Source organism: Trachurus japonicus, chromosome 22 (genome assembly GCF_045865225.1).
Source record: "Trachurus japonicus isolate A0001 chromosome 22, Traja_1.0".
Taxonomy (NCBI): domain Eukaryota; kingdom Metazoa; phylum Chordata; class Actinopteri; order Carangiformes; family Carangidae; genus Trachurus; species Trachurus japonicus.
The window spans coordinates 16194610-16207906 of record NC_140928.1 but is presented as its reverse complement, the minus strand read 5'-3'; the positions used below and the strand labels follow the sequence as shown (position 1 = coordinate 16207906).

The window sequence follows — 13297 nt, the reverse complement described above, 5'->3', positions numbered from 1 at the left end:
TGTTTGCATACATTAACATTTAATCTGCAGGCACAGACTGAAAAAACATATTGCAAGTTCCACCCTCTCCTCACCTGTTGTAGCCTACATTACAGACTTCAAAGGGGTATTAATTATTACAGCCCCACTTTATAATGACATAGCCTTTAAAGGAGGGTATACATTGAAACTAGATATTTGAAAAAGCAATTCTTCAATGCCTCATAAAGAGGAAGGACTTTTGGGTTGCCAGGTTGTGGACAAAAGCCATCATAGCTCAGGTCTCTATTTACACATTTTAATTAGTCATTAATAAAGAGGTTTAATCCATCAAGGCTGTGGTTGAATAATGTAAAATTAGCTGCAATTGTGAAATAAGGTCACACAAGCATCCAAAAAACATTCATCAACTTTAGACTTGATGCGAAACCTTTGCCTGACAATACGGCATTCAGTTTGCACCTCTCCCCTAAAGGGAGGAGTCCTTCCTGCCTAATAAAGAGCCGTACAGCGAGAGGTCACACAGCAGTTTCCTTCACTGAGACGTGGACTCACCACCCAGACGTTGGTTTAATTTTTATCACTTATCTTTGACACACAACACTTTAGAGATTACCGACATCCTAGAAACCCTCTGCTTAAATGTAAAATTAGATCCATCGCGTGTTATAGATATTATATATATCTGAACAAGTCACACATGCGCAAACAAAATGTGATATAAACTGACTGCGGTGGCGCAGGTGCATCATCATCACTCAACTATCTCCCTTCATCTTGTCATTGTGTTTTTGACGGGAGAATGAGCCACCTGCTATTTCAGAGAGGGAAATTGGCAGAAATTGATTTATTTGATCAACTGTCTCGCAGAGCATCTGAGGTCTTGTCAAGCGTCAACAGATAAATCTGACATTTGCATTATGTTGAAAACTAGACCCAGTAAAAAGAGGGAAATTCTTTCATCTGACTGGACTTTGTTTATAAGTTTGATGTGTACCATTAATGTATAATTTATACTGGACATGACAAGCGCAATGCGAGAGAAGAGGAGAAATCCTACATAAAGTGATTTTATGAATGATGGCTATATATGCCTCTAAAACAATCATCAGGGGTCTTTTGTTGTTGTTTTTTTTAATTAGACTGTATTTCAGATCATTCTCTAAATTCCTTTGCATTTTGATACCTCTGAAGCTTGCTTTGACTAGTAAGCTTGATGTCTTAAATGCCAGTTGTATTGCAACACTGAGTGATGTGTAATTACCAGGCGAAGACCAACATGGTTGAGTATTTACAAAATACAGAGACTGATCAACTGTTCCTGCACAGTTTATGCCCTGGGTGTGAGACGATGACAGCACAGCAGTTGGTTATGTAAAGGCTTTCTTCTTGCTTGGTATCAGTTAAAACCAAGCAGTGTCTTTCTACTTTGGACTTTCTCTAACATCAGGTGTCATCTTCATTACACACATTGAATTCTTGCATTACTTGTTTTGGCAGAAAACATTAAAGACACATTTCTATAGTGTTTTGTGTGTCTGCATGATTATGAGAAATTAAAACAATAATGACTGTTACATAACAGTATGTTGTATTATGGTGTATCAGTTCAAAGGGTAAAACCCAATGCTTGGGAATCAGTCCAACATGTGCTCTGCTCCATCATTACCGAGTGATGGGGTTAAGGTTTGATTATTTTTTAACCCAGTAGTGTTTTTTGTGTGTGTTTGACTGTAAAATGAGCCATTGTCATGACAACTTGGCAAATCCACCCTGCTCTGGAGGCTCATAAGACAAAAACTGAAGTTTAAGTGGGAAGTTTATAAAGCTACTGCTGCAATCAGTCCCAGAAAGTCATCTTTCATTAATGCCACTATTATAATTCTACTTGTATTATTATAACAAATGTGAAGGCTTAAGTTTGGATTTATACAGCCAAATTCTCACTGGATGAAATTGGAAAACTAATTTTCTTAAAAGCAACATTCCCCTTTCAGTCAGCTTAAGCAGTTAGCTCAGTGTGATAGAGATATGAATGTTTAAACCAGACTTATTTCCTGTAAGGGGAAAATCCTCCCTGAAACAGGCCCATGTATTATTCAAATGCAGCGGGATAGTTCAGTCATTGTCTGAACGACAGTCTCCCCCCTGGCTTTCCTAGAAACAATGAGCTCTATGTTCAGTGGATACACAGGGACAATAGAAATGTGTATGTTTTGTGTGTAGAGTTTTTCCTCTGTGTTTTACTTTTTTTTAAATCATAGGATACATCTGAACCATGAATGTACCTGTATTTCAAAACAGTCAACTCTGATTACAATGAAGAGCACGCACACACGCACGCACACACGCACTCTGTCTTATACATCTTTGTGCAGAGAGCTGCAGAGTGTCTTCATATCTGAAATACCACTCTTTCATCTCCACTGGAGGGTTAAGAAATGAAACAACAAACTCAGAATACTGTTAATCCCTCATCTTCCTTTTTTTCTCTCTTTTTTAAATCACACAACGGAGCAGCATCAAAGTCCAACCAAACAATGTTCTGCACATCACTCAGCCTGAGTCACAGTGTGTGACAGAGATGAAACATGAGTAGATGGATTGGAGGCAATAAGCTGAGGATCCATCATCTTAACAGGTGATGGAGAAAGACGTTTAGCAACAGAAGGATAAGAGTGTGGGAATCGAAACCCATGTGTATATTTTACGAGGAAGAACAGTTTAAAACATACGAATGTCTTAAAATGTCTCGAGATTTTATTTCACAATTTCCAGATTTTTTTTCCAGACCAGAAACAAGGGTATTTATGAAAAACAGCTTTGAAAATAAGCTCTGCCTTGAATAAAAATCATATTGGAAGGAATTGTTGTCTTCCATTTTATTATTTGTCATTTTACAACAGACAGCTGTCTTTTTACAGGGTACTTAAACTGATTTCAGCCATGCTAGTGTAATGACTCACTAGGGGGGAGGGGGGGAGGGGGCAGGAGGGCGGGGGTGGGACAGTGAGTTGGTCGATCCATCACTTCGGTACAGACTCAACATGTCTTTGATGATTAAGCATGAAATTTGTATGGATAATTATTGGCCTTATATTGCCTTATTACTTTGATGATGATTTTATTCAGCTGTCACCATGTCGGTGACGGATTGTCATGAAATCCACATTGTGGTATTTAGTACTGTGCACTGTATTTATTAAGTACTGGCAAACTAAATGGCTCTCTCACCAGCCGTCACTGTGCTTTGTCACTTTTGCTAATGGTCAAATATTACGATGTTAACCCACTGAGCTATGACAATTAACATGGTTAACATGTTGCCATGGCAGCATTAACATTCAGCTCCGAGCACTGCTGTGCCTTTGTGCGGCGCTCAGAAACACTAGCTGTCCACACTCTCGTTGCAGTTTCAAGAAACCACTTTTAGTTTACAGTGCGATGCAATTCAATACATTTTTTAGGTGATGGTATTTAGTAGGCTCAATCAATCAATCAATCAATCATTCAAAAAACTTTATGGTGGTACAGAGTTTAGCATTGTTGCCTCTAAAAGGAAGGCCTGGGGCTTTTCTGGGTAGAATTTGCATTTTCTCCCGGTGCAAGGGTGGGTTTGCTACATGTTCTCAAGCTTCCTCCCACAGTCCAAAGACATGCACACCAGGTTGACTGGCAACTCAAAATTGCCTGTAGGCTTCAATGTAAGCATTAATGCAAGCGTGCAAGAGAGTTCGTCTCTATACAGTATGTCAGCCCTGTGATAGACTGGTGACCTATCCAGTTTGTACCCCGCCCTCGCCCTACGTCAGCAGGGATTGGCTTCAGCCCCTCACGGCCCTGCACCGATAAGTGGCTTAGACAATGGATGGAGGGATATGAAACATTCAAATTGTTTTTTGTTGGTCCATATTCTTTAGTTCTTATAAACACCAACACCAAGAAATGTGTCTGTACCTGATCCATGATGGGGGTGATGTGTAAGTATCTGTGACATAAGCAGGTCCAACATGTTGGTACTTCACTTCTTTTGTCACAATCAACAGAAGGTGAAATATTGAATACTAAATTCTTTATAAAGGACTTCAATCTGCACATGGTACATAACTTGTGATCCTTGTAAAAAACTGTCAGAAATTGTCAGTCCAGAAATATAAAAGGTTTAGTTTTTATTTACTGCAAACATAACTACTATATCTCATACATTTTCATACTGTACAGCTACTTACGGACACTGAAAATCAAAAGTCCTTTAGAGAGAAGACAAACACTTATGGAAGGTTTCTCCATCAGGACTGATTTACACAGAGTACAACATTGGAATATGTTTGCTCCTAAAAATGAGCAAACAGGGTTTCTAATGCCAATTCAACAGAGCACTCACAAACATAAGCTGTTCCTGCTTAATGATCAAACATTTCAACTCGTGTAAGGGAGTTTAGGAAGATTTGATTCACAGCTAAGTTACATAGTGGATAAAACTCCTCACATATAAAGTGAGAAATCAGAGTAAAATCAAATCATTACTTCTTTTTTTTAGCCTTAGTGATCATGAGATGAAATGGTTAGAGAAAGTTATTTCTGCGTGTTGTCGGGTTTTATAACAGCAACGGTGACCTGAAGCAACAAAGAGCCCCTGGCATCTACTTGCCATTTTCCTTACATAAGAGAGCATTCACAATCCACTTGTTCTTACAAGTTTCAAGATCACAGCAGTAGTTTTGGAGCTTCAGTTGGAGTGTTCAACACAACACAGAAATGTATTTCATCTAGTTAATGGCCCAAAAGAAACTGTAAAGCGCAAATGATAGTAAAACCTGGCTGATGCACAGCTACATTTAAGATTTTCAGCTTCAATTTCATCATACGAGGAAAAATCTGTGATACTGCGTGTTTAAGGAAATCAATAATTAAGTCACTGTTTTATTGGCAGTTCAGTGGTTAAGATTCAGTAACCGTAGCTAAATGATATGAAGGCCACTTGACACTAAATCAACATTTAATTGGTTTTGTCTGATGTCAGGCAGCTTGTAACGTCTCTGTCAACCGTGTGATTTCATTTGTATTGCGTATGAATTAATCAGGTGACACTGATTGTGGAAACTCACAACAATCCAACAGCAGCAAGAACTCATTCAGTATAAGGCCCCCGGGTGCAAGTAACTGTGTTCATCCATGGTGAGCTGTTCATCATTCAGTCCTTAGCCATCACCATTTTCCCAGTTCAGCTTATTTGAACATGGCGTTGAAGGCTCGTCCAATGATGAGCCGGCGGATTTCACTTGTGCCTGCGCCGATTTCATACAGCTTTGCATCACGTAGAAATCGTCCCATAGGGTAGTCGTTGATGTAGCCATTCCCACCTGTTGACAAGTGATACATATGTTAAAGCAGTCATACACACTTTTGTACTCGCACAGTATGAAAACAACATGTATGTCAGTTTGTATGGCTTGATAGCAATGCATATTTTATCCATTATTCTATTACATCATACTTCACCAATGGCCTGTTTCTGTATATATTGCTAGTTGAAACAAAATGAAATGATCAAACCTATTGTGTGAATCTGCTCAAATTTTAAAAACATTATGAAATGAGGCAAGATTAAAATAAGCAAAAACATTAAAGAGAATCATTCACACTTGACTAGAGTTGGTAAATATTCATTTTGTTTGCATTGATATTTAAATTTTGTCAACAGGACCCAAAATGAAGGCATTAAATAGGAGATAAGAGAATATACTGTAACATGAAAGTCAAAAGGAAGATTTTTCATTAAAAAGAAAAATGATGTGAAAAGCATGTGACTTGTACAAATCAGTGAATATCAATATTTTATTCATTCTGAAAATGCATATAAATAGTTAAATGAGAAAGACATTCTTTCTTCTCATTTATGTAATCCACCTATCCATGTTGATGGGCTTTTATCCATCCATATTGACCTTTGTGGCCCTACTATGGTTGTTTTGTTTTGTCCCAATCTAGTTACAATAACTGTGGTTTGTCCTTGTTTGTACTATTGTTTTTGTCTTTTGGTTTGTTTGTTTATTTGTCTTTTTCTATATTGTTGTGAACATGTTTGTCTGATGAGTCTATGTTTGTCTATATGTTTGGACCCCCTCGAAAACGAGATGATACATCTCAAGGGGTTTTATCCAAATAAACAAATTTCAATCAATTATAATGTAATGTTACATTGTAAATGATGACAATGCTTAAATTATTTTGAGTAATACTAAAGCACAATGAATTTCCACTGCTCTATTATTTTCTCAGGTTTAAGAGGCAGCTTCCTCCATGTTCACACCATGTTGTCCAGTAAAGCTCATTTCTTGTTCCCACTCCATGAACCAAATGAGCTGCACCTTTAGAGCCCTGCTCCCAACTCCTGACAACAATGCTAACACCAGCTCAGCTACCACTGACCCCAGCGGCACAATGCCATGCAGAGTTCAAGTACAGGGTTATTCCACTGACCAATTAATAGGTTTATCCCAAAACCAGGCATACACCCCAGCCTCAATGTGTGCTGCATATTTTTTGCATATTCTTTTCTGACACTAAATGTTTCCTTTACTGATCTAGGCCAGTTTAAGGTTCATTTTTCATTTGAACTCTTCAGTTTCTTGGCACTTACCCAAACACTGAATACCATCCAAAGCAACCTGAGTGGCGTTCTCAGCACAATAGAGGATCACCCCAGCACAATCCTGCAACAACAACACAAACCAACAGTCACTGTGTGCAGAGTTGGGGAAAAAATACCTTTGTGCAAAGTAAAATAAGATGCTGACTTAGAATGACTGTGTTACGCAAAGAGCTTTACAGACAAATGTCTTTCATTCTTGCTCACGTTTCATCAAGTTAAGTCTGAGAAGAGTAAATGTTGTATATACCGGACAGAATAAATTCATTTTTCTGCTTGCCAGAGTATGAAAAGTGTCTTCAATCACGACAATCATTGATGTTTTTTAAATTTTGACTGAATTTTTCCACATCACATGCAGAATTTTGACACTGAAACCTTTAAAGACATCTTTTCAAGCGCCTGAACATACCCTTTAAGATGTCACGTATTTCAGCATCCCTTACAGAGGTTGTAATAGAACAACGTATTATAAACCAAATGCAGTGATTCACACTATTTTCCATTTTAAACATTATTTGATTGATTATAAATCCTCTCACCATTGCACTGAAGTGTCCTCTGTCACAAGCTCGGGCAACGTTGTACACGTACTGCCGACAAGAGCTCAGTCTGGTGTACATGTCGGCCATCTTGCCTTGCATCAGCTGTTGAACAAATGAGAGTGAAACATTAGATTAGTTTCACTCAAGATTTTCCACATTTATAAAATCCTTTGCGGTCGATGAAAACATGTTGACATATTTGATTTTGTATGAAGTGAAGGCTGAAGCTCAAACCTGAAAGTGCCCGATTTTCTGTCCAAAAGCTTCTCTGATGTGAAGGTAGGGAACAGCGAAGTCCACAACTGCCTGCATGATGCTGCAGAGAAACCATCATCTTAACCACTGATGAACAGCAACTCACAATAAACTAAAAAGTGAACATCTGTCATGGTGTGCTCTCAGATTCACTAAGCTCCTTTTTGAATGTTGGAGTGTAAGTTTGGTCAAAAACCTTTTTCGGACAAACCAATGTGTCTCTTCTCTTTAAACTAAGTCTTTAACACTTTTAGTTATAATGCTTTCAATAGAATAGAAACACTGTTTTGCTCCTGTGGATAAATATAAACTACACAAATATGCAAATTAAATGTGTCACTAGCTTCTGTGGCAGCATTCAAACCCACAAGGTTTAACAGGCAGTCACGATGTTTACATTCAAATGATTTCCTCGGAAAAACCTGAGGCTGATTTAATTAGGTATAAATGAATTGATTGAGACCACAGAAATTAGCTTACATATGTGTTCTGGTATGAACTCACCCAATCGGTCCAGATGAAAGCACCAGCCTTTCCAGATCTAAGCCGCTCATCATCACATACACACCTTTGTTCAACGGACCAAGGATGTTTTCCTCTACAACAGACAAGGGAAACAAAAAGTTTGATCAGAATAAACAAAAAGCAACATCTTTGCAACACAGAGATGATCAGAAACATACGTGGAAAGAAATGAACCCAAACAAGAAAGGATCTATGGATTCTTCTGTTTTTGCAACACGAGTCAACATATGGCAGCAAGAGCACATAAACACGCTCACACACCTGGGATTTTGCAGTCTTCAAAGATCAGCTCGCAGGTGTTTGATCCCCTCATGCCGAGTTTGTCGAGCTTCTGTGCTGTAGAGAATCCCGGCATTCCCTACAAAACACACACACAAAGACAGAGACAGCTCTTAAAACGCTATGATTCATTGTTGCTTCCCTGCCATATTGTTTCATATTCATTTAACAAAACACAAGGCTGGTCCCCAGAACAAAGAGTTCACAGAACATGTAAACACATCAAATCCCCTGAGCTATTAGTGAAGCCAGACGGAGAGAGGAATACATCTCAACTTGACTGGATTTACCTTTTCAACAATGAACGCTGTGATTCCTTTTTGATGGGCCCCGGGATCCGTCTTTGCATAAACAATAAGAACATCTGCATCTGGTCCATTTGTGATCCAAAACTTGTTGCCATTCAAAATATAATAGTCACCTGTTTGGAAAAAAGAAGGAAATTAAGATAAACAGCAGACTTATGAGGCACGTAAAGGATCCTTCACAAAAAAACTTAACCAACATTACTCCTACAGAGGGAAGGCCTGAGCACAGACCTGTGATTTTGGTTTTGGGTAAATGGGCACCTTCTCACTAAGTTGCAGACAGCTCAACAATAAAATCCCTCATCCCAGGATCATAATAGACAGCACTACTCTATCATTAAGCCTATACTCAACAATGGCTTCAAAATCGGTATTTACAAGACATGAAGTAAAGCGCAGCCACTAAGGATCACACCCTACAGCTGATTGCACCCTGACATGGTGCAATTATTTCCACCACCATCTGTGTCAGCTGGTGGGATAAAGGTGATACACTGACTGGTTCAGTGTGGAAGCACCAAACAGCTGCAGCATATTTTCATCTCTCTGAATGTGTCTGCACATGACCGTCAACTTTCAAACATAAAAGGCTCCGTATACTGATAATTTCTCTGTCTTCTGCAGCCTACCAAGCTACATGTCTGCATTCTCTCTCTCCACATCTTATTGCCTTAAATGCGTTGACCTTTTTCCTGTTTGGAGGAAATTCAAAAATCACATGTGTATATTTTCATTCATTGTGTTCATTTCCTTCGGGCTATTTAGGTGATTTGTGCCATTTTTGTCCTTTGCTGGTGTTTTTGCTTACAATCAGCCCCCTCTCTCTCCTCACTGAGCGCAGCAGTGTGTGGGAGTCACTGAGTCTGATTTTTTGGAGGAAAATACAAACTGCTGATCACAACTGATTAGAATCAGCTAAACCTGGAACTTATCTATTCATCAGAGTGCAGCCCAAAAACCTGTGAAAATGTCTTCATCCACCTCTAGAATAAAAATTTCTCAGGGGACACATGGGTAACACTGTGTCCAGAGGCTAAATAGTTTTTTCTTATCAGGGTACTTAGCTCTTCTGTGGCATGATATGACACGAGTTGAAGGTCAACTTCATGATGTATCACTCTGTGGCTTCACGGGACTAAATTATAAACAGGTTCGAACTTTTAGCTTGCCAGTCTGGCCACAGGCCATGGCTTAATGCCTGCAGTGTGTTTGTCAAGTCCTGAGTCAGTAAAATCCTCAAAAAGTGCAAAACTGGAGCATCAGCAGCACAGAAACCAGAGCACAATCCGACGACTAATAACTCTCAGTGGATATTCCTACACACATGTGTGTAACTGTTTGTGTACTTTATGACTCAACACAATGTCAGCATGCAGCGGTTAAGTAGAGAGGGATTAACAGTTGTCCTACCTTCCTTCTTGGCTTTGAGTTTCATGGAAACAACATCTGAGCCAGCGTTGGGCTCACTCATGGCCAGAGCTCCGACGTGCTCTCCTGTCATTAACTGGCAACAGGAAAGACCCAGAGGGTGGTTGAATAATTAAAATTAACTTTCTTTTTTCGTTAATGGTTTTTTTCCCCAACAGTATAAGGTGTTTTGACTCTGACCTTTGACATGTACTTCTCCTTTTGCTTCTCATTTCCATGGCGTACCATCTGGTTGACACAAAGGTTCGAGTGGGCACCATAACTGAGAGCAATAGCCGCCGACACCCGTGACATTTCCTCCATCACAATGACGTGATCTAGGTAGCCTAATCCTGTGCCCCCATACTCCACTGAAAGAGATTTTCAAAATAATAATTTCGAAACACATCAAAAAAGGAGCAGCTTCTTACTGAACCAACAACACATAGAAATTGTTTAAAGGGATAGTTCAGCATTTTGGCAAATTGGCCCATTGACATAATCCCTGCCTATAGTGTTAAGAGTAGGTTTGTTATCTTTAATTACGCTACGGAGGCTCATTTTGGTTTCCCTCATCAAACTCATCAAATATACAATTCAACTTCAAAACGCTCTCATGGTCAAGTTGTGACCTGCACATTCACCACGCTATGAGATAATAACGTAGCGTTACGAGACTGAGTTGTTTTGGAGGTAAATTCAGGCAAAAAGGCTGATGCACGTTCCCGTCGGGGGCAGTTTTCCAGCAAGCAGTCTCTGCATTTGCCTCGAAAACAACTCTGTCTCGTAACGTTCTGTTATTATCTCATAGCGTGGTGAATGTGCAGGTCACAACGTGTCCACAAGAGCGTTTTGGAGTTGTTGGATTGTGTATTTGTTTGATGAGGGAAACCAAGAAATTCCATGAGCCGCCCGTAGCGTAGCTCTGAGCAGCTCGCGGCTCTGCTCCGCCGTTCTAAAAATAGCTTGCACCAACAATTAAAGGTAACAAACCTAATCCTAAAACTATAGGGATTATGGCAATGGGCCAATGCCAACATGCTGAACTATCCTTTAACACTTGTTATTGTAATGCAGCTCCTGGAAAGGAGCTATCATACCTGGTGCAGTGATCCCAAGGAGTCCCATCTCCCCCATGTCTTTCCAAAAATCCTTGAGAAGACACCATCCAAAAGTTAGAAAAACAAACACCCTGCTCCATGTTTAAAGTGTGGTTGCCATAGAGACATGGTTTTGATAATGTTTGGGAATGTGGGATATTTGCTAGTATTTCCTGAAATGTGCAACCCACTCAGGGGACTAACAGGTGCACTGACAATGAAGCGTTTAAACTCACCCTCAATCCTGGAAACTCATTCGTCTTGTCGATCTCGTCGGCGTAGGGTGCAAGCTTTTCTGCGCAGAATTTACGTACCGTCTGTCTGAGCTGTGGCAAAGACACAAGAGGAGCAATAGAGTTTAGATCAACTTATCTAAACAATGAATAAAAGAACAGACTCTGGTTTCAGTTCCCACTTCCTCGTGTTGAGACAGACTGAGACACTGCTTGGCTCTATATCTGAGGAGACAAGTGTGTTGTTTGGGATGCAGGTGAATCAGCTGAGGTTATTCACTATGATTAATAACATTAGAGAAGTGTCCAGCTTCATAAATACACTGGATTATTAGACTCAAACTTTCATCCAATCACATCCTTTATATGAACTCCACCTCCCTGTGCTCCTCCTCCCCTCCCAGCCGGTGTCTGTCCACCCTCCTAAAGTGTCCTGTCCTCGCCTGGAAACACGACTGAGTGACCCCTGTCACCTTGTTTTGATAAATAATAACAAACACCGATTGAAAAACAGTCTATCTTTAGATGAACCTCTCTCTGCCTGTCCACTAATGCTAGCAGTTGTACTTGGGAGTAACTTAATAGCAGGAACTCAGCATGGTTAATAAGCTTTGGACATGGAAAATGTTCAGCTCCACCTGCTTTACTACTTCGATAACAGGAAACAAACTGAATTTGGACCAACAATAAACAACTATCGAGAAATAAAAGTGTACTTCTCGTGTGGTGGGCTAGGTCTGCTAACACCAAGGTGTTCATGTGAGTGAGTTAGCTGACGTTATGTCATCACAACATGAGCACTGCGCTCTTACATAACCGTCCGTGAAACTTATTACACCGTCCTTTACTGGCTATCTCTTTACTTTATGAGTCCTCTCTGGGGCTGTTTACTATTGACAGGGTTTCTAACGTTACACAGACACAAAGTGAAGCTGGAGTTTGCTCGTTAGCTAAGTTAGCCGACGTGGCTAACCTGAATCTGGTCGTCCGTGAGCCCGTTCACCACGTCGTCCACCGGGATGGAGGCACCGGCGCATCCCCTGCGCGCCACCGCGGGGATGGACAACCTGCAGCCGAGCCGGAGAGCGTTTCTGACGGCAAACATGGTGGGTTTTCCTGCGCAAAGTGTGGGGGGGGATAAATAAACCAGCCGCTGGTACGGTGGGTAGCTGACTGTAGCTGTCCCGTTTCACACAGTGGGGAAAGTAAGAAGAGCTCTCACTCTGTCACTATTTCCCGGTACCAACAACAACGTCGCTCGCTATTAACAGCTATTCTGCGCATTGGTGCCACCTGGTGGACTGGAGTGCACATGAGCACATCGGCCAACCGACAAATACAAGACCAGTAACGTGCTGGAGGAATGACTTGAGGAAATAGTGGGGATGATGATAATAATAAAAATAATAAGGATATAAAAATGTGCAATAACTTAAAACAATTTAAAAGTAAGTACAAACATACACTCTTGGACAGCTATAAAGAACTTGACAGCTAATTTTACTCTTTTTATTTATAATCATGGTCTTATTTCATATTAAAGCAATATGTTTTAATCTTCTGAATTGTATGGAACTACAGATGTACTGTATGACATGAATCGCAATGTAAGGGGGGGGGGCTGAACTTGATAAGCTTTGCTTCCTTCAGCCCCTTCTCAAACTTGCACAGTATCATTATTGTTTTGTTTCTTGTTACATAGATTGTTTGTCTTTTGATGTGCTTGTTTGAGACAAATAAAAATCAAATCAAATCAAATAGTACTGTAGTCTAGTGTCTCTAAATGAATGAATGGTATTGCATTAGCCAACTACAGAAGCTTTGAGGAAACGAGTTCCTGGGCTGGGTCTCCATCAAAGCAGTGTCTGTCCAACATGCAGGTTTTCCGTGCTATATGTGCATTTTATTCCATAGTGATTAAACACATTAATTTAGGAATATGCAACAAATTAGAGCAACATAAGGTGCAAAACAGGGTCTCAAAAACAGGGTTTGTTTAAATGAGACAAGTGCT

At 40.0% G+C, this 13297-nt stretch overlaps 1 protein-coding gene across 1 annotated transcript; it reads right to left on the bottom strand.

Moving 5' to 3' along the window:
- Nucleotides 1-4135: 4135 nt before the first annotated feature.
- ivd (isovaleryl-CoA dehydrogenase) lies at nt 4136-12539 on the bottom strand. Its single transcript, XM_085766665.1, has 12 exons — nt 12257-12539; nt 11287-11376; nt 11051-11102; nt 10152-10321; nt 9954-10047; nt 8526-8656; nt 8218-8314; nt 7936-8029; nt 7411-7492; nt 7174-7278; nt 6623-6695; nt 4136-5342 (listed from the first exon to the last, which is right to left on the bottom strand). The coding sequence occupies exons 1-12, from the start codon at nt 12386-12388 to the stop codon at nt 5209-5211; spliced, it is 1254 nt and encodes a 417-aa protein (XP_085622791.1). The 5' UTR covers nt 12389-12539; the 3' UTR covers nt 4136-5208.
- Nucleotides 12540-13297: the final 758 nt, after the last annotated feature.